At 33.5% G+C, this 23,096-nt stretch overlaps 1 protein-coding gene across 2 annotated transcripts in view; it reads left to right on the top strand.

Annotated features, from left to right (window-relative positions):
* The window catches only part of LOC106688748 (vascular endothelial growth factor receptor 1), a 199,842-nt gene extending 188,752 nt beyond the window's left edge, over positions 1-11,090 (top strand). The window contains exons 19-20 of one of the 2 annotated variants that reach the window (XM_067050193.1): positions 6,550-6,630; positions 9,993-11,090. In XM_067050193.1, the coding sequence (XP_066906294.1) occupies positions 6,550-6,630; positions 9,993-10,027 (116 nt within the window). In that variant the 3' untranslated portion in view covers positions 10,028-11,090. The remainder of the gene's footprint in view (positions 1-6,549; positions 6,631-9,992) is intronic. The other variant, XM_067050194.1, reaches the window with a different exon arrangement.
* Positions 11,091-23,096: the final 12,006 nt, after the last annotated feature.

The raw sequence follows: 23,096 nt of genomic DNA, 5'->3' as shown, positions 1-23,096 counted from the left end.
ATTCTTCAAAAAATTTATTTATATCAACTTTTTTCATAATACAAAAAATATCATCAACATATTTAAACATTATTTTGACATTTATTCCTGATTTTGAAAATACATCATTTATTAAATCATTCATGATTAATCCAGCTATTGATATTGACAAATTTCCTCCCATTGGAACCCCAAATAACTGCCTATATAGTTCCCCATTATACTTAAATATGCCGTTTTCACAGCATAATTTTATGCCCTCATTAATTATATAAACATTTTTGAAACTATCTTTAAAAATTTTGATAAGTTATATAATGGTCCATTTATACCATTTATAATTGGTCGAAGTGGTTTTTCATCTTTATGGAGTTTTACTAAACCATACATCTTTGGATGATTACATTTATTATTTATTAAGTTTTTTAATTCTTTTTCAGTTATCATTTTATTTTTATAAATGCTTTCTTCATTTAGTATAATTTTTAACTTCCTATCATATTCTTCCTTATTATTCTAAATTAAAATTATAATTATATAAAAATAAAGAATTTATAAATAAAGAAATTATAATTGAAGGTATGTTATATTATTGGTGAATAATGTTGTTGTCATAAGTGTTAAAAATGAATATATAATATAAGCTGTTAAATATTTAGATGTCCTTGAGGATGGCTAGAATGGCCGAAACGTTGGACTGGTGAAAAATAAAAAGTGTTGAGACAAAAAAGGATACAAATTTTTGATTTATTTAATAAATATTTTATTTCTTTTTTTACCACAACCCTGACCATCTTTTTTATATTATAGAAAATTTATCCTTTTAAAGGGTGACTTTGTACATGATAGTTACAGTTTCTTTTGATTTTTAACAATCTCTTTTCTTTTTTAATTGTGTGAAAAAATAAAATGGTATAAAAAATATAAAAAAATTTCCACTTTCTTTTTTTTCAATATGTTCTGTATAAAACTGTTTCAATTTCATATAAAATTTCAATTAAGAAAATGCCTAGAATCTATGTAAGAATGTCAGGTTCTCAGTCCCACATAAACTACATTGAATATAAATTATCTAAAGCAATAAAGGTGTTGATTTGAGTTCTTAATGTACAAAAAAGCCATTGGACGGTGGATTTGGAGGCCTTAAGGGCTGCAGTGGTCTGCAGAGTAAAAAGATTCATTCTCAAGCAAATCCTAGTTGAAGATAACACGCTCTGGAATTCGGTGAAGGAGAGGTTGAAGAAGAAGAGGTCCAATCCTGAAATTTCAATTGCCTAGAGAAATAGGAAAGAAGGAGGGGTTACCGAGGGATTGCTTGTTCAAGGACTGTGCACGAGACTTGATAGACGCTAGTGCCCGGGAGGAAGAGTGGCGGATGGAAACAGACGAACCTGACTGAACCAGAATCAACTATCACCGATCCAGGAACGACCCTAACCCATGGCAGTAAGGGAAATATCGGGGCAACACAAGAGAAAAGACGAAGAACCTGGAGAAGAGGACCCAGATAAAACCCCTTACTAACTAAAAGGTACTCACCCGAATACTTAGATACACCACGGTTTGCGAATTGTACTCTTTTGAAATTAAATGACACCTCCTCCAGATAATTGTAAATACATTTGTAAATTAAAAAAAAATTGAAGATTATTAGCAACAGTGACATGTATTACCCTACTGCAGCCGAACCCCGTATGGTACAAATGCCGTGAGGGGGGGGGACAAAAAAAAACTTGAAGTAGTAACTGGTGAGAATACTGCAAATGTCACAGGTTCAAGGAAGTGGGATATTTAGTGGTCCAATGTCCACGCAGCCACACAATATTGAAGAAGACCGGCGGTCTGCCAACAATATAGATAGCAGTAGTGAGGTGCTTTGTGGGCACCGGCAGTTCCAACACCATAATGTGCCGAGAAGCCTGAAAAGCTCTGCAGTGGAGAAAAGATACACCAGATGTAAATTAAGTTAATGTAAAGATGTAAATTAAGTTAATGTAAATTAATCACACTAGGTGGCCATTGTGAGGTAGAGAAGGAGATGAAAATTGGGTTGTCCCTATGGGGATTTAGTTGGGAGAACTTACTGTTACATATCGTATGAGTTTTTCTATGACTAGGTCATTGCCTCGGGCGGCTTTCTAGTGCATAAACCTTTATCAGGTACGATACATCGCCAAAAGAATTAAATGTTTACTTACTTATAATTTCCATTTTCTCTTATCCCAGCTAGTCTTTCTCAATACATATCAGGGAGAAAGTACAGAGAAAAATGAAAGGGGAAAAAACCATTACAGCACCCAAGAAGAACAGAACATATTCATATTGAACAACTAAGAGTCCCACTAACAGGAACAGCTGTTCAAAAGTAATCTGGAGTGTCCTCATCTCAACTTAGCTTTTTATATGCAGCAATGTTTTGGAAAATTTATGTTTTTAAAAATATATTGAGTGATACTTTTCTTTTCCTTTTGTATGTAATAGTTTACGAGGATTGTTTATTATCTATACTTTATTGTAAATAGTTTAGTTTCTTTATTGTTTTTAATTTTTATGTTATTATATTTTATACTATAAGTTTATGAGGATTGTTTGTAAACTGGCCGGGGGAGGGTGTTACAGCCTAAGTCAGATTTTACTACGATGTCAGTCAACAAAGGGCCATATCAGCTGATCGGATATGTCTTACTTACCCTCTCCTAACTGCTCTCCTCGCAAAGCTACGTCCAGCGATATTGGAGGGGATCGACACTATCATTCGCATGAGTGTCAAGGCTATCATAGGACTTCCTGCATACACCTCCACGGCGATATACTCTCCGAGGAGGCATAGAGGTCTAGGCTTAATCCGCTGCCAATGGGAGGCTTGGTCCATTGCTCAGCGACTGTCCCGATGCTCTGTTCCAGTCCACGTTCGATTGTTCAGCCGAAATTGTTGAATGTGCAGATAGATTAGACGTTGATCAGGGACATCGGAGTGTGAGGGCTCTACGGTAGTCGCCACGTGAGAATGTATTTGAGGAATGGACCAATTCCAGATGGCACGGCATTGGAGTGCGCCACATCAAGGAGACCCCAAAAGCAAATAAATTTATATATAAAAAGCAAATTCTTACGGGTTCTGAATGGTGCAATGCCCTGAAACTAAACATCAATTATGCACCCCTGCGTGAAATCCAAGGCTTCAGCGGACAGGTCAGAGAAGTTGGGTCCCTCTGTCGCAAATGCAACAAAGAATCCGAAATACCAGCACATTTACTGGGAAAATGCCCCTAACAACTCCCTCCTCGTAACACGCCGACACCACAGAGTAAAGCATGAATTGATGAACTCCTTGGAGAAAGGGATTTTGTCTGATTCGATGTGGTCTACTGCATAAATTCGGAGAGTCCCACGGGATGTGCCGATATTGTTGCTTCCCCAAAACAGGTAAGTCGGTATTCATTCTTGATCCTACAGTGAGATATGAAAGTAACGACCTTGACCAGGCAAAGAAAATAGATAGAGAAAAGAGGGAAATTTATAATAAATGTATCCCTTTTCTTAAAGAAAAGTTCCGTGAGAGCTTCGGGGAAAGAGACTTCTACGTGAGAGGCCTATGGTTCAGAGCTCATGGAACTATACCATGTACAACAAGGGGCTTTATGGAGGAACTCTATGTTGATATCAAGGACGTGGCAAAAATGGCAAAAGGGATAATTCTGGACTAACTGGGAATCATCCACCATCAAATGCATGGTGCCTGAGAATGATGGTGATGTCTCGGAGAGCATGCATATATTGCACATGTAGTATCTTAATTATTTTTTATATATCTATGCTGTTTACATCGGGACCTGCTCGTGCTGTACTTCAGGTATCCCGAGTGTATTTTAAAATTATAATTAAATTAAAATTATTGTGGAAAAAGGGGGCTGAAAATTGTGAGACTTTCAAAAGAACATATATTTTCTTTTTATTTCATTAGTTAGTTCCCTGGAGGAGCAATTTGGGTTAGTGCGTTAGTTTAAATCATTTATCTATAATAATAAGATATCAGAACAAATTTGGATGGTCTCATGATTTATAGAATTATGGCTTATCTGGTGAATGAAGTCTTCGCCGCCGCGGTGACGTCTTCTAGCCGCCTTCCTCGCCCAGGTGTGCGGTGGGCGAAATGGTGAAGACCATAAATATTCGCCTGGTGTCAGAAAGAACGTCTTTCCTCTTCAGTGGCTGGCCAGCGTGTCCTGGCCTCTGGTGTGATGGTAGGGGCAGGCCAGGTCCTAGCTTGCATGGTGCTTAGGCTTGGGCGGCATTGCAGTCCCAGCATCTTCGGGGTCTTCCGGTGTCCGCAGCAAGGGGGGGCATCATAAAATCAGACCCCCGACCCCGTCTTTATATAAAACCGAACAATTCGGATTACTTAAATCCGACAATGCAATTATGTATTTATTACTTTTTCATTTAGCTTAATATATTTATTTATTATTTTTACTTATTCTATTTTAATTTTTATATGCATGTTTTTTTTTATATTAATATGTTATAGATGGGGACGTCCATATTGGGTATTATGTATATTTATATATTTTTTTTTTACTATATTTAATGTGGCTATGTATATTCTTTTGTACTTTAACTTAAATTTATTTGTATGAGTGATGGAAAGGAAAAGAGAGAAAATTTTTTAAAATTGAAACATTAGAAAAATTAAACATACTTAAAGAACAATAAAAAAGATGGAAAAAATGTGTAAGGGAAGAAATAAAAAAAAATCATGTATAATTCTTGTTCACAATGTAGAAAGTTTTATAATGTGACATTTTAAACAAAATGTGATGTGACTATTTTTAAATAATTGTGATTCACTAGTAATAAGCATGCTGTGTATAAGGCAACCTAATGAAGTTGGGTAGGACAACATTTTTTCTAATAAAGTGTTTTTCTCCCCTTTTTTTGCCAAGAGCTACGCGTAAAAAAAGAGAGTAAAAGGTTTAAGATATGACATACTCGGACAAAAATGAATCATAAATTTTCCTGGACATACCACAGCAGAAGAGATAAAAAAATTAAAATCACTTTAGACAGACACATAAAAAAGTTAAGATGAGGACACTCATGAGGAACACTTTAATGGTTCCTCAAATATTTAATGGAATTGAAGTCTAGGCTCTGAAGTGGTGTTTGCAACCATACTGGAATATTTTAAAGCAGCCATACTTAAGATTTGTATGTCATGATTTTCAGATAATTATCTTGGAAGAAAATAAATTTATCTTTATTTCATTTTTTTTGAACACTTGGTGGAAGACATTCTTTTAGTGTGTTTGTATATTTAATGTGGTATATAATATCCGCAATGTACTTGAATTTTCCCATTCCATTTGCTCAATTAATGGCCAAATTACAAATACGTTTCTTATAAACAATTTTGATCAAATTATTGTATTAAATGGAATTTATTGTATAACATTATGAGGGCTCCAATATTTTTTTATAATCCTTATGTAGTAATGGTTTCACTTAAAAAGGAAAATAGTAATTTTAAGAAGTAATTTATCCTACTTATTATTTTATGTTTATTTACTCAATTCTTTTATTTTTTGTTTACTGATATTTAATATTATCTGTGTATGCGAGTGCGTGTGTTTGTTGAAGCTATATATGTTCTTACTGTTAGTATTGAGTGATAGTAAATGCTTTGTTAGCCTGCTTGGTGTTAGGTGTTTTTAAATTATTAACCCATTCAAGACACCACATATTATTGGAGGCCATCTCCAGAATACAAAGTTTTTTTTTCTTCATATTGGCCATTTTATTTTAAAAAACATGTTTGCAATAGAAATCAGTCGCTTTGTAACTTCCTTTGTACAAATAATATGATTGCTCGCCTTGTGTGCAGATAGCTCCTCGGAATGTTTCTACTACAAGGGATGGATTGCACACCAAGTGCGCAATATAAAATAAAATAAAAACATATTATTAAACTGAACAACATTTATTCCAAAAAATAGTCGGGTAACATGAAATCCTTATTTTAGGTTCAGTAATGAAGAAAAGAATATAATTATAGATAAAATGAAATAAATAAAAATAAAAGAATATAAACCTAAATAAACATAAATGTTTAAGAAGCCATACAAGATAATTAATTTTCCTAAAAGGACGACTCTTACTTTTGTTGTACAGAATGATAACCCTTGAAACAATCACCCATAATCCAACATAAAACCAACATCAAATTTTATTTTTGCACACTTCTAGAATAATTATTGTTTTAAACAGGTCTTGTTTTAATGGCTGCTTCTTCCTTACTGACTGATAATTCAATTTAAGATCATTGAACACAAGGTGTGCAGTCGGTCTTTTTGGCTCTGAAATGCATTGCTCACAGTGTGCAATGGGTCTCGAATGGGTTAAAAAGCTTAGTTCATTGATTAATAGCATTTTGTGTAGAAATTAAACTTTAAGTTTAATAAAATAATTTAAGTGTATGGAGCTATTATAGTTCTATGTTTTCCAAGTGTATAGACGTTCTCATTTAGGTATATGAACCAAACCATTCCATCTCATTTTTAAATAATTTTATAGGATGTAATAGTTTCCTTAACCCTGGCTATGAGGATATGAAAACGTTTGGAGCTCTTTATTACAGTAATCTTTCGCAGGATTGTGAGTACACCATTTCCATTTATTTGTGTTTTTCATTATTGTGTACTCTGACTGCTTATTTTTAAAATATAGTATTTTTTTGTTGTTGTTTTTTTATTAAATACACTCCACTGTAGCAAATCATTTAAATATTTATTTTAATGTTTTCAAGCTAGTTCATTGTTATGTTTTATTATCTCTTACAATTTAGTTTTTTTTTGTGATGTTATATTGATTTTCGTATAACTGTATATACTAACGTATATAATGTATGCATGTATATTTTGTTTTAGTTTTCTCTTTTTACTAGTTAAATTTGTGAAATGTGTTTTATTGCTATTTTTTTAAAGTATATGTTGTGCTATTTTGCTTTGGTATTGCAAAGCAGCAAGTAAAATTTGTCTAGAATGTTCTATACTTGCTAAAAAATGTTATAGCCTGATTTTCTGAAACTATGACTATCGAGCATGTATTCTGATAAGAAAAAACTTCCTTTATCTTTGTTGTTATTTTGTGTTTCGTTAATTTCAAGAAAATTCTATATGTCAACACATGATCATATTTTTAAAATCTTAAATTTTACATTGATTGTTTGTAATAAGTATTAATGAATACAACTAAATGAACTTTGTCTTATCTAAAATGATCAGAAATAAGTGACTAACACTAGATAGCCTTCTGGGGTTTGATAAAAATAATAGGTCCACTCACCAGAATAAAAAAAAATTAAGTCCTCTTAGTACCAGTCTTGAAATGGAAATACTGATAATTAGATCTGAAATCACTGAATGAGGGTCCAGGATCCTAGAGTCTCTTTTTGTGTTCAGAGCAAGTTTTTCTCTTTAACCAATTTAGATATTTCTTATTTTTAAAAAAGATAAAAGTGAGGTAGGTCATTAGAAGTACTTTTTCTCTACTAACTTGTATAGGTAAAAGTAATTTAATTTTTTGTCTTGTGTTTTTCTTTATAAAAATAAAATATACCAGCACAAAGTACTAATAGTAGAAATCTTTTCTTTATTGGTTGATGTTAATTTGGGCATGAGGTGTCAATTAAAATTCATTGTATTCAAAGTTAGTTTTTACTTTCACTTACCTATGTATGGAATATATAGAAAGGGGAAGTATTGCCATCATGAAAAATTTTAAATCTGAATTTTCTATGGTAATACTCAGTTTAAGATACCCTAAATCCAAACAACCAGTTCTCGTAATATACTTTGTGTGTATGTGTAGCTTGTAAACAACCTAGCTCAAAAACAAAAAGTTGTACAAAACTGAAATTAGCAAAATTTATGTAAATATCTTTTCAGTTATATACTATATGCAGTAAATATCCATCACTTTCTAGTTTTCCTTAATAAAATGGTGTAGATTCAGTATACATATTTCTATTATGAGATATTTATTATCTATCATACCACACATATTACTTATATTAATTAGGTTAAATTTTATATAATTCGTCATATAATGATCATTAAATAAGTGTCTGAACCTAACTCTGGCAATTTTTTAGCCATTCAAATCTCAATATAACGAAGTTCAGTATAATGAATCTCTCCCCAAGATTCATTGTTCTAAGGTTCCACTGTGATTGAGCCTATTGGATCTTATCATTTGTCACCATTTTTTCTAATGTTTAATATTATCCACATAAAAAAAAAACTGAAGTGTTCTTCAAAATAGTGGTATTATACCTCAGAAATAATTAGTGAGGAAAAAAAAATGGTTAAATTATTTCCCAAAGGTATTCCTTTATTTTTGCACCTGAGCAAGTTATAGCTCTGTAAGTTATGCATTGACAATGTGCTTATGCATATTTCTCTACAATAATATAATATCACACACATCCAGTTTTTCATTTTAAATTAATGATTTATTATATGGTTAGATCCATAAACAACAAAGGAGTCTGACATCTTTAATGTAATTCATAAGAGGAATAATTCCATTCACCATAATGCTTCTTACAAAAGAAACAATTAAAGTATTTCATCGGTTTTTTGGAAAGTTTTCTTAATAAAATTATATTGCCTGATTTTTTAATATAAGTACATTAAAATATACAACCTGCTGTATTCATGAGAATATAATTATAATTAGAGAAATCAACTACTCACATGTTGCAAACCTTTATTGAGTCCCCTACATCGTGAACACTAAGAACAATAGTTTAGAGTGAACAAAAGTGGCACTATACTTTGTATAGCTAGTATAGCATGGTGATATCTGTTTACATGTAGTCGAAACATTATGAAACTTTTCTATATAAATTATTTTGTTTAGATTGTTTGCTTGCTCTTGACATAAAACCTTTTTGGTCACCAATGGCCATTTTATGAAGATTAATAATGCTTCTTCATCTATCCTCAGCATCATTTAGATTACTCTTACTTATATTATTTTTCATGATCACACAAAATATAAATATACTGTGACTTTAGGACCTATATGAACTTTCCATTTATGCTAAGTTTTAACAGTTTCCTTCATAGCATGTATGTTTTACAGTTTCAAAGTCATTTTTTGTGGACCAATAAAAGCCATGCAAACTCTCATTTCCCTCCTTCTGAAGTGTTTATGTACTTTATTAAATAAAATTCTACAATGTGTGTGCCTTTTTTTTTTTTTAATCTACTTTAGTACCCTGGATTTTCTTGTTCAATGCCTTAGTCTATGTCCTGATAGACATATAAAATGTTGAAAAACACACCACCATTCCACCATTGGAGAAAAATGCTGTTGAAACTTGAAAAAAATGTTACAATTTAAACTTTATCTCTACCTATTTTTAAATATATTAGTACGAGGAGAAGATGGTTGGGGGGGGGGGGTGCGGTCAAAATAAAACACAAATAAGTTGAAGTAACTTATTTAATCGTGCCAACGAATAGGCCAACCATCTTCTCCTCGTACTAATATAAGTCATCCACGGTCAACTATCTCTCATGATTTTAAATATATTTGATTCATTTTAACATGTATCACTGCATACAGTTGTGTCAATGGTTGTATATTCTATTGAATTTAATATTCTCCTATAGTTCTTAGTTAAATTCTGTAATTATATGCTTTCAATTATCATGTATATCAAATTCTGTATTTATATGCTTTCAATTATATATAACAAATTCTATATTTATATGCTTTCAATTATCATATATAATTATTTTCTACCTACATTATTTGCCCCCAAAATAATCCTAAACTCTATTTATGATTATTACTGCCAAGGCTTCCCTGCTCCTACCCAGGAGGTACAGATGGTGATAAGCAAAAGGGTGGCCATGTCAACTCTTACAAATACATATTTACAAATATGTATTAGTATTACAAAATCATTAAATAAGGATATTAAAAGATGCATATTGTGTTTTCAGGTCCAATATCAGAAGTAATTGTGGACTCAGATTAAATGTTCTCACTGATTGGTGTTCTGAAGATTCTGAAACTAAATAGACTGAAGAAAATTGTATCACATGTTGTTAATGTAAATATTTAGTTTTTATATTGAAAATTTTATAATTAAAATTACAATATTTTAATGAAAGAATTGACAAAATAAACTCTGTATTTTGAGGTTATGTATAAATTGTATTTGAAAATGTTTATATGTATCTAATAGCTACATGGCCGAACATAAGTTGTTAGTTTTCACTTCAAGGCACTGTTTTCTCTTTGGAAAAACTTTTTTACTTCTGTTTTATAATTTTTCTAAGTTTACTGATATTTATTGTGCTATATTTCATTTCTGAAGTAATATCATCATGATAGATTGGTGTATATTGAAGAGGACCATTTTTGTTGATGTTAATTTTTTATGATCAATTATATTTAATTTTAATGATGTACTTTAATGTTTTATGTATTTATATAATTTTTTCATTAGAAATACTTTTATATTATCTAACTCGGTTTTAATAAAACAATATTTCTATTGATGGAGTAATTATTATTGTTGTAGTACAAATTTAAGACAAATCCAATTTAATAAAACTAGTTATGTTTACTACTTAATTATTGATAGCTCATAAATTATGCTGTTCCATTATTGACTGATGTAATCAGATTAAAGAAAGTTATAATATAATTTATTCTATGTGAAATTATTTTCTATCCTTAAAGACCGTTTATGTTCTTATAATTGTATTTTAATTATAATGATTAGTATAATATGATTTTTAAAATTAGTAGTAAATAAAATATTTAAAATAACATTTATGCTACTTAATGTTCATTATTTCAACTGTGTATTGTGCAGAAGTCTGTATTTATAAGTAGAAGTGTTAAAATATACATAAAATTGGCTAGTCCATTGGTTTATATTTGTATAAATGAAATGTACTTAATTTCCTTTATTGTGATAATGATTTATAAGTCTGAAAATCGTAAATAATATTTTTCTTCTATGTAAATAAAATGATTGTTCTTAGCAATATTGCTAAATTAATTAAATATATAGAAATCTCCCAAGATCATTTATGTCATAAAAATATATTCATTTATTTATTTAATTTGTTTTTCATGTGTATTCTTCCTTTTCTATGGGTCTATGCACAAAGTTCAGTTTAATATTCCTTGATTACTATGTTTTGTAAACATTTAAAAATTCTAAATGAATATTATTAACATCCAAAAATATTTAATATAAATGTAAAAATTAAATCATTTATCTGTCAATCTATGTACAATGTTGAGATATCTGTGCATAATTATTCAGTTGTGGCTCAAATTTAAGATGTAAGGAACTCTACATCAAAAAGCCTTGATAATGTATGTTCATTTAGGTTAGATAGTTCATACAGGAAATGAATAGACATGATGAGTTTTTAGAAACTAGTTGTAAATCCTTGCAGGATGGAAACTTCACTCCCTAGGGAACTAACCTGCAGTCATGAAGGGAGTGACGATTAATACATGAACTAGCTGTAGGTCCTTGCAGGAAGGTAACTCTACTCTGTAAGGAACCAGCTTATGGTTGTGAAGGGTATAGCAGATCCTATAGGAACTAGCTTACATAAGGTAGAAAAGGTACAGGATAGAGATGAGATAGTAGTCTTCTAGATTTCATCCAAGTTAGATCATGTGGTGACGTTATGGATTATCAGGCCAGTCCTTTCCAATTTATTTTATTACTTATCATTAATGATACTATAACTAATTATATAGCAACTTTTGTTAAATGATAAATACTTTTCGTGTTTATTCAGCACTAAAGATGGGTCCGGAAGATCCTGCAGACCCCATTACACTTTTAAGTAATTATGAACTCCAATTAGACAACAAACAAATAGCTCAAAATATTTTAAAAACTCTCCAAAATTCTTTAAGCATTTTCGAGCCCCTATGTAGTAATAGTCGAAAAAGATGACGAAAATAAATCAGAATCTTTTCATAATATGAAAATAGCTAAGCTACAAGGGCTAAGTAATTTCTATTAGGAGGAAAAATAAAAACCAAATTGAAATTAATTTTAGAACGTATGAGTACGCCAATCGTTTTATAACTAATAGCGTTCTTAAACAAATAACCTCAAAGCCTTCATTCCAAAACAGTACACAGTAAAATATGGAGTTATCAAAGGTATTCCTATCAATATCGATGAAAAAGAAATATTTGAAAATTTAGTTTTGTTGGTTAATAAATAACACTAGATTCGAGAGACAAGGTTTTTTATTACTCATAAACTCTTCTCATTACAGTTCACTCACACTAGGTACAAGCACAAAATGGCGGGGAAAACATACATGGGTATATGAACATATACCTTCTATATTTCTTAATAAATTTAGGATTACAATATTAACACCCCCCTCCCCATAATTCTAAATTTTGAAACACAATTAAAGTCAAACAACCAAAAAATCTAAAACATTAAACCAATATTTTCAACATTAACTTTATGCTTAAGACCACCCAATGGCTTAGTTAAGAAATCCGCAATGTTTTTATCAGAAGCAATATACTCTACACAAACATCATTATTTTTTATATGTTCTCTAATAAAATGATGCCTAACATCTATATGTTTAGATCGATCATTAATTATAGAGTTTTTAGACAATTATAATGCAAATGTTGTCACAAAAGAGTTTTGTAGGTCCACTCACTACACTAGGATTGATTTCGGATATCAAATTCCTGATCCAAAGGAGCTCTTGAAGAGTTGAAGAAATAATCATAAACTCCGCCTCACAACTTGATAAGGCAACAGTTTTCTGCTTCTTGCTATTCCAAATAATTGCACCACCTTGGATTAAAAAAAAATATCTTGTGATTGAATATCTTTCATTGATTTTATTTCCCCAGTCAGCATCACAGTACACCTTCAAATTATCTCCTCCGTCTCTTGAAAAAGTCAATTTATAATCTACCGTACCTTTGATGTATATCAGTAATCGCTTCACAGCATTCCAATGTACTCTTCTATAATTATTGTTGTACCTGCTGAGAAGATGAACAGCAAAGGTGATGTCCGGTCTGGAAACTTGAGATAGATATAGCAGGCTACCTATTGCTTCTTAATAAGGAATGTTCCTACAATCATCTTCCTCTCCTTCCTCATTCTCAGTGAATTCTAGTCCAGGTTCTATGGGATTGCTTGTCGGCTTAGCTTTATCCATATTGAACTTTTTCAGAATTTGCTCTGCATATGATTTTTGGGAAATGCTGATTTTCCTGTTGATACGGTCTCGAATAATTTCCATTCCAAGACATTTCTTGATTGCTCCTTCAAGTCTTTCATCTCGAAATTCTCCTTTCATTTTTCTTTAATTCGGGAGGTCAAAACTTGATCATTATAGAATAATATAAAATCGTCAACATAGATTGCTATTATTAGACAAGATTTATTATTTCTCATAATGTAAACCCAGGGATCTGCTTTTGACTGTAGAAAACCAATATCTATTAGTTTATCATGTAGGTTTTTGTTCCAACAATGGCCACTCTGTTCGAGTCCATAGATGGATTTTTCGAGTCTCCATAATTTCTTTTTTTCGGCCTCTTTAAGGAACTCAGATGGTGGTATTACATAAATTTCCTCCTCTAATTCGCCATGTAAGTATGCTGTTGTTACATCCATATGGTCTACTTCAAGGTCTTCTTTTGCAACATAAGAGAGTAAATATCTTATAGAAGAATACTTAACTACGGGTGAGAAGGTTTCGTAGTAATCTCGCCCATAAACTTGACTACAGCCTTTAACAACCAGTCTAGCTTTGAAAATCCTCTGTTCTTCATCCTCTTTTATTTTAAGAACCCATTTTGATTTTAAGGGTTTGACGTTGGTTGGGAGGTCCACAACTTCGAAAGTGTTGTTTAGTTCCAGAGCGTCCATCTCCCTTCTCATAGCAGCCACCTACATTTCGTTATAGGGTCCGTCAATGCCCTCTTCATTTATTTCTTCATTTGAGGCTAAGTATAACTCAAATCCAGGAAAGATCTTGGTTTTACGGTGGCGTTTCGATCTCCAAGGAATAGTCACATCTTCCTCTTCTGTGGGTTCAATATTGTTATCAACATCCTCAGCCTGATTTTCGAAACCATAAAATGGCTCTTCACTGTCCAGTTCTTCATTGTACGGTACTTCGTCATCCGGTTTTTCATTATCAAAATTATTTGATCACTCAGAAAAAACAATAGGAATTTCACTGGGCGATTTTGAAATTTCATTCGGTTTCTCAAGTGAAGTTGCCTTCTCAATACATTTTACATCCCTGGAAATAATAACTCGCTTCGGGTTGGAAGGATTGATAAGTCTGTATGCTTTACAGTCATCAGGATACCCGACAAAAATGCATTCTTCAGACTTAGTATCCAATTTTTTCCTATTTTCCAATTTTTCCTATAAATCTCATGGCTTTACATCCAAAGGTTTTGGGATAAGATAAATTAACTTTTCTACCTGACCAAATTTCCTCCGGTAATTTATGATCGAGAGCTTTAGTAGGGCTTAGATTTTTAAGATAAGTGGCTGTAATCACTGCTTCTCCCCAATATCTTAGATCCAGATCTGAGTCCTCTAACATGGTCCTAGATTTCTCAATAATTGTGCGATTAACTCTTTCACTTACACCATTTTGTTGAGGAGAATAAGGTGCAGATTTTTGATGGACAATCCCATGCCTACGTAAGTAATTCTCTAATAAAAAGTTTTTATTAGTATACTCCTTACCATTATCCGTTATTACCATACGTAATATTTTTATCTTAGCCTCAAGTTGTGTTTCTACCTCATTTTTGAATTCTTGAAATTTATTCATAGTCTCATATTTGTTCTTTAACAAATAAATAAAAGTCTTCTGACTAAAATGGTCAGTAAATGTCAAGATATATCTAGCACCACCCCAAGAGGTCCACACAAATCAGTGTATGAGTTATAGCTCACGTGATGATTGCACAACCCTATCTTTATTAAAGGGTTCTCTGTTTTGTTTGCCTTTGATACAAGCTAAACAATCACTGTCACCATTATCACTGAAATCCATTCCAATAGCAGAACTCTTTAATTTATTCATATAATATCTATTTAAGTGCCCTAATCTTTGATGCCACAGATCATGAGGCAATTTTTTCACCTGTTTAATTTCATTAGAGTTTTCCACTATATTGACAGCCTGGGGCTTTCTTATTTTATAAATTCCTCCTTCATTGTAAGCAGTCATCAGCTCATTTCCGATTATGTTACATTGATAAATTTTACACTGGTCACGGTCAAAAACAACTTTATAACCTTTATCTGTCATTTTAGTGACTGATAACAAGTTAGTCGCCAGCTGTGGAACATACAACACATAGTTAAACATACACACGCAGTTAACACGTACCCGGCTCGATTTACACTACTTACTTCGATTACACACAACTCTAAAAAACACCAACTTTTTTTGTCTCTCGAATGTCGTGGCCTGGGCCCATAACCAATGTTGGTTAATAAATAACACTAGATTCGAGAGACAAGATTTTTTATTACTCATAAACTCTTCTCATTACAGTTCACTCACACTAGGTACAAGCACAAAATGGTGGGGAAAACATACATGGGCATATGAATATGTGCCTTCTATAATTCTTAATAAATTTAGGATTACAATATTAACAAGTTTGTTCAGAAAAAATAATTGGTTACCTATTATTTTGACTGTATCACTGTAGATTCCGGGTGGTATTTGAATGCCATATTCCTTGTAGTCTATAAAGAAATTTTTACCTTTTGGTAAGTTTGCCAGATTTCGTCCTTCTTTTGTTTCTATGGCTAAAGAGTCTCTTTCCATTATAAAAGGAAACTCGTTGTGCTGTGACCTAATTGTTCGATTTTCAAAGTCAACTTTAAAATTTAAATCATATATAAGTTCGGAACCAAATAAAACGTCATAATTTGGACTAAAATCTAATATAAAAATTTTTACTTTATATGGACATTTTAAAAAGGTATTGTGAATATTAGTGGTTATAGTCTCTGTGCCTTTTTTTTCTCCGGCGGCGGTCACGACGATGAAATCTTCTTTTTGTCGTTGAATTCCTGGTGGGATTCTTTTGGGGCTTATGTAATTTTTTTGCGAACCTGTATCCAATATCCATTTCGATTCTTTTTATCTATTACGAACGGAAGTTTATGGTAATTGGTTGTGTGAAATTCGTATTTCTTTATGGTTTGTAGTCTGGATCTGGGTCGTCTTCTAAAAAATGATTTTCGGATTCTCCTCGATTAGCAGTGAGCATTTCCAATTGTTCACGGAGTTCTCTTATTTCCCTATCCTTGGGATCTTCCTGGTCTAGTTGATACACCGGTTGTCGGGGTTGATTTTTCTGGAAGCCACTAACGGTACGCATCGACACCGTGTTAGCAGGTTCTCCTTTTTCGACGGGCTTATGGTTTCTATGCTGCCCTGAGCCCCTATTTTTATGTTGTCCTGAGCCCTGAAAGAATCGTTTCTGCTCTTCCGGTTTCCATTGTTCTCTATGTGGATTATTTCTTTTATCGTGATTTGAGTCACGATCATCATAATAATGGCCCCGATGGTAGTCTCTTGGTGGGTAATTCTGTAGGTGTCTCGTATCTTTGTAAAATTTGGGTTCGTGATAGTTATTATAATATTGTTTCCGTTTTTCTGAGTTAAAATTTTTTTTTGGTTCTTGGGTTTCCCCAGGTTTCCTCATACTGCCGGAATTAATCAAATCTTCAAAAAGGAGGTTATTTTCATTTTGTATTAAGTTACGTAAATCGTCTAAGGTTTTTAGTTTGTCCGTTTTAGTCATCAAATATGTCCTAATATGAAGAGGCATGTTAGTAAAGAAATGATATAAGATGTCTTTTTCCAGGACCGAAACGATTGTAGCCCTTTCCGGAATATTTTGTATTCTATATTTTGAATTTATTAAGGAACGGCTCTTGTCTAATCTTTGAAGGAAATCTAGTGGATGTTCCCTATACTGAATCCTCATGTTTCAAAGTTCAAATTTAAGTTGTTCTATTGACCTAGAATCCCTAAATGTATTCTCTAAGAATGCTATCAGTTCATTCACATTAGCGAACTCGCAAGTGGAGTTTATATAGTCAGCATCTCCCGTCAGTCTAGCTAGTATGTAACTGAGTAAGCGCTGGTCGTTTAAATCCCTTCATTCAGTTCATTGTCCGGTTTGCAGACGATGTTGTGCACTTGTCTACAAACGGTAATAAATTTTAATAAATTGTGCGGATCCCCATTAAATGTAGGGATGTGATCATAGTCCGCGAATTTAATTGCAAAAGTGGTTGCCATTTCGTCTAATTTTATGAATTTCTTAATATCTATTGTTCTTAATTGTGATAATCTTTCAGATAATTTTGACAAAAAATTACAATGTATAATATGTATATATGTTAATTAATTTAAATAAATGTTCAAAAGGAAATATAATGAAAATAATAAAAGTTACAAAAAAAATAATTTTCCAAAAAAGCTTCACTCACAATTCCTCCAAGAGTTTCCATGTCTGTCGGGGTGATCAGACGATTTCAGCTCAGCAGTGGATCCTTCTCCAAGATCTAAGAGTCTAAGCGGGGTGCCAGTCTCTTACAGGTGCGATATCCTCGAGAGGTAGATCGAATCTTGAAATCTGGTATTCTGCAGAGTTCGAGTCTAGAACGGCGATGATACTTGCATGATACTATTACTGGTACAGATCTGACAAGCTTGGGATTTATGGGGTATATATAGGAGCTGTGGAGGGAGGTGGCTCGCAGTTGTAGAGTCAGCAGGAATTGCTACCATAACTCAGTTTGTACTGACAACGTGGATCCAGCCAACAGTTTCCCACGGTGGACAGTGTTTTAGCTTTTGTTCGGCTGAGGAAAAATGCTATCCGCATGTCACAAGACGCAGACATCTCTAAAACACCAATGCGATCCAATGAAACGAATCAGAAGCAAAGGTTCGCCTCCTTGCTCACAACCTCTTCCAGAAATCCTAAGAATACTCCAGCTGCAGTCCGAAAAACTTGGAACAAAACTGGGAAGGGCAAAGGAGCTGCAGAACTTAGATGCCCTCTCTGTAAGAGAGATCACTTGCGAGGTTTTTCTCCAGTTCCCACTCACCAAGAGGCTTGAACACGTCCGAACCTTCAAGGTATGTTGGAATATCCTTCGCAAGGGCCATGAGGTCACAATTTCGATGTCGGAACTGCTGTAAGAAGCACCACACGCTGATCCACCGCCAGGAAGGAGACAACACAGCCACTGAAGTCGATGCAATGTCCAATAAGCCTACACCTACGGAGACCTTCATTGGTTTCGGATCCACGCCATCGTCATCCACGGATACAATGGTACTATTGCGCACTGTATGCATTCTGGTCAAGTCGAAGACGGGAGACCTTCATATGGCCCGTGCTGTTTGGACTCCGGAAGCCAGCACACGTTTATTTCCAGCCCGCTTCCACACAAAATTGGCGCTAACATTTCAAACTTCGATCATTGTATCACAAGTCTAGGCGAGTCAGCCGTTCCGAGGTCGCATCGGAAAGGATCTACTTCTTGCACCCCATACGCCCATTCGCTGGTAAACAAGAACATAGCCTCTCGCCGGTGGTAGTCGACCGCATCACGTCGTCATTACCAAAGTTCAACCTTCCTTCTTCCATCGTCAGTCGCATTATGCGCCATCCTTTAGCTGATCAACGTTTCGGGGAGTCAGGTCCAGTCGATCTGTTAATAGGTGGGGACTTATACCCACAGATTCTCGTTGGAGCTCCTTAACCTACTGAAGTCGATGGACTTTACTTTACACCTACAGTCTTCGGCTTAGTAGTTTCTGGCGTTGTTCATAATTTGGCTCAACCTACGTCCTGCTCTCTGTTCTTCAAATCTACTCTTAGCGTTTCGAATTCTACCGAGAACAGGGTAAAAATTCATCCTTCTTCTTCTCGTTCAACGATCTCTTGAGGCAACAAGTTACCAGCTTCTTCACGCACGGCTCCTCCTCATCCAACTCGCCACAACACCGTACGGCGTGAATCTTCAACATTCCATCGGACCTTTAGACCCTCCAAACATTTGAAATCAGCAAATCAAAATATCAGCGCAAGGTCGTCCGGTGGTTCCGCAGCTATACTTCCGTTTCATCCACGATTTCGAATCACCAATACACGTCTTCATCGCAAACCTCAGCAGTACCGAAAATTCCTATTCCCTCGAAAACGCTCTGCATCATAGGACATCAGCATCCACCTTTCAGTAGAAAAGATGGCGCTCCTTTCAATAAAAATGGAAGAGTAATTCATAAGGAAGAGAAAGGATCTTTTCGGCAAGGTACTACCCTAGGGATTTCTTTCATCCACATCTACAATTGAAGACGAATTCCACAACCATCAGAATTCTACTGACAATGGAATATTCGGACAAGAGAGTCTAACACTCATTCGCAATCTCTCTTTTCACTGTTACTTTGCCATAGAAGGTTCTACAATCAAGGGAAAATCTGCTACCAGCCACTTTGGTGCAGCCAAGGTTTAAAGATCAATCATTCGGCTTGTGAAGCACCATTCCTTGACCTACGAAGGTCAAAATTATCTTGTATATAGTTAAATTCAATTGATTTTTTTTTACTTGTTTTTTTTTCTCGATTTATTGTTATTTGGTTTATCGTTTCTTCGTTTTTAGATTCATGTATATAGTTAGGATCAACATGATTATTTTTGTTCTTCACACCACGATTCATTGTGTTCTTTAGTTGTACATTTCACACCAAGGTTACATAGTTTTCATTCACTCTTGCAGAGCGGGAATTGTTAAGGTGGGCGGACGCATCCTCAGCACAGTTCCTGGGAGTTGCACACATTTTACCCACACTAGAATTAATTTCCTTTTTTTTTTCTTCTCTTACTCATATTTCTTTTTTTTGATCATTAAATTAGCCTAAACAAGCCATCTCAAGTAATTTTCAATGATTGTTTAGGATGTAAAGATCATTTTAGTTTACATTCAAAACTCTGTGCATTGGCATAACCTCATTTTGTATTATTCTTCTCTCTCTGTAAATTGCAGCCTACCTGCTACACTCTGCAACACATCTCAACAAGTAAATCACCCGGAGCGATTTAGGTGGGCGGTATGTTCCGGGTACGGCAACCGAAAGGTTGAATTGAAGGGGCCACCATAATACATTATATACTATAATAGCCTACAGGATATACTAGCGCCCATGTGGCCAACAGTCAAAACTGACCTACTCCAGCGCTCTCTGTGGTGAGAAGCAACCCGGACTAATGAGAGATAGCCTTCTTGTCTTCTGGCAGAAGCGTCTATCTGTTCTTTTTGTTTACTCATCAGTAATATCTACCATGAGTGAGTAGATTTACTGGAGTAGTTCCCAGCAGCAGAGGGGAGAGAGACATAAAAATGCGTAGGGAAGAAAGAAGAACGAAGTAAGTCCTTAATAATTAACATTCACCACCACATAGTAATCATCATCAACCACCTCATTATCTACAATTCCATAGCCCAGCCATTCAAAATTTACTATCTATCTAATCATAAATGTTTTATTTCGGTCACCCCCTACACCACTTGTAACTTAAACAATAGAATTTTATTTTTCATTCAATCATGTTTCATTTTCAATTATACAGTCCACTCAAAACCAACCAGCCAACCAAAAGTGAGTGTTCCTGGCATTAAGGTGAAGTTATGCTTCATACACTGATAATAGTAATAGTAAAGATCACAGGAGTACCATAATATAAAGTGAAATAAGGTAATTTAAAAATCGGAAGTGAAAGTTTACAAAATAAAATAAAAGTACAAGAAAAAAGAGAAAAATTGAGATAGAATGTTAACAATATAGGTGATGATAATGATAAGTGAAATAAGTTAATAGGAACATAACGTAAAAGTTTACAAAAAACAACAGAATAAACGTGAAAGTTAATAAAACATAGATGAATAAATATAATTGAATGCAGCGATAGATAATATAAGTGATAGAGAGATAACAAACAGGTGAAAAACAAAAGTATAATAGAAAAATTTGGTGATGATAATAAAATGAGCGTAAAATTATTTAGTCTTAATTAAGTATAATATATGGCTGTAGGGATGTGAGATACAGTTTTTATCGATTTTGTGGTTAACTGGAAGGGGTTCAAGATGTATATAAATGGATTCTGAGATGAGTCTTTTGGTAATTTGGAACAGTGGCTAAAATAGTGGTATGGTCAAAATAAAAAGCATGATTAAGTGTAAGGGCATGTTCTGAAAGTTTGGAAGCGGCTGAGTTGTGGGAAGTTATAGATAATTTATGTTGAGAGATACGTGATCTGAGGTGGTTCTTAGTTTCGCCTATATATGAAGAATTACAGTTGGGGGAGAAACAAGGAATCCGGTAAACAATGTTAGAGCGGTATTGGAGAGGAATAGGATCCTTAGTATTAGTAAAAAAGTAAGATAGTTTATTTTGAGACGTGAGTCCAAGACGTAGTGAAGGAATTGTTGATTTTAAGAAATTTTGTATGTTGTCAGTGAGAGAGGGGACATATGGAAGGGATCTATAAATAGAGAGAGTGGATGGTGGATATAGAGAGTTTGGAGAAGGAGGAGTAGGCGTTGAACGGTTGATGTAAGAGTTTAAAAGTTTGTTTATGATGTGAAAGGGAAAATCATTTGAAAGCAAGATAGTCTTAATACGGTGAATGTTTGTGTTGTGGTATTGGGGATCGGATAAGGAAACGCAACGGTTTATGAGAATTTTGGCATTATTGATTTTTTGATGGTGGGGGTGCTGGGAAAAATAGTTTAGTGGCCTACCGGAGTGAGTGGTTTTGTTATACCAGTCAGTGAACAAGAAGCCGTCATTATTCTTTATAATAAGGAGGTCGAGAAAGGGGAGGGCAGAGTTAGTTTCGGCTTCAACGGTGAAATGAAGGCGAGGGTGGTCTTTTAGCACTAAAATTAAAGCCAGTTTAATGTACTAAAAAGTAGTTTATAACCTTTAGTATAGCAATAGTAGTTTTCATGATATTAGCTAAAATAAATTGATTTGTAGTTGTTCGAACAATAAGTTTGATTTATGAAAAACTTTATTTCAGAAACCATAAGACTTACAGTTGTCAGTCAGCACTCAAATTAGAGCTAGTTAAATTTACTATAAAATAGTTTATAACACGTATTCTCGTAGGGGTACTAGTTTTTATGATATTCGCATATGAATAAAAATTTGCCCGAACAACTAGAAATCAATTTATTTTACCAAATATCAGATTTTTCAAAATAAAGTTACTAACTACTGATGTTTTAGTACGTTCTGTACAACAGTTTTATGAAATGTTGCTTTTTAAAAAGCTATATCTCGAGAACTATTGATAACGTAGATGGCTCTATTAGGGCTTACATTTGAGCAAATTTACTCTACTTTCAATGATGCTCTCTTAGATTTTCTATTGTTGTTGGTAGTTTTAAAATATAAAATATAGAGCTCGGAATGAAAAATTAATCATTTTTAACGTTTTGAAAAAGCCGCCATTTTTTATTCCCCCTACATATACTTGGTAGACTCATAAATTGTGACTAGTAATTATACATATTCCTCATTAAAGTAATAACAAATTAGGGTGAAATAACTGCCTTTTTTCTCCTCTTGGGTTCTTGTGCTATTACAAACCAAGGAGCATCCACTTTGATTTTAAGGACTTTATTTTTAAAAGATTATAGTTTTTTCCTTTTCATAAAGGGTGCCGCTTCCCAGACTTCACAGCCGTATATCAGCAGTGGACTGAGAATTGTTTTAAAAATAAGAATAGCTGTTATATAAGTTATAAGCTATCTGTTTTTAGTTTAGATATTATATTTAGTATAGGATATCGCATTGCTTATCTACTCAGATATATGATGTTTACATATGCTTAGGTATATGTATTTTTTTATTATTTTCAAAATATATTTTGGAAAAAGGTTTGTTCATTTTTGTTTTTTCTCAAATTGTATTTAATTTCATTTGACATGATGCTTA

Source organism: Halyomorpha halys, unplaced genomic scaffold, assembly GCF_000696795.3.
Source record: "Halyomorpha halys isolate HHAL.00 unplaced genomic scaffold, Hhal_1.1 Scaffold1191.1, whole genome shotgun sequence".
Taxonomy (NCBI): domain Eukaryota; kingdom Metazoa; phylum Arthropoda; class Insecta; order Hemiptera; family Pentatomidae; genus Halyomorpha; species Halyomorpha halys.
This window is presented reverse-complemented; position numbering and strand designations above follow the sequence as displayed.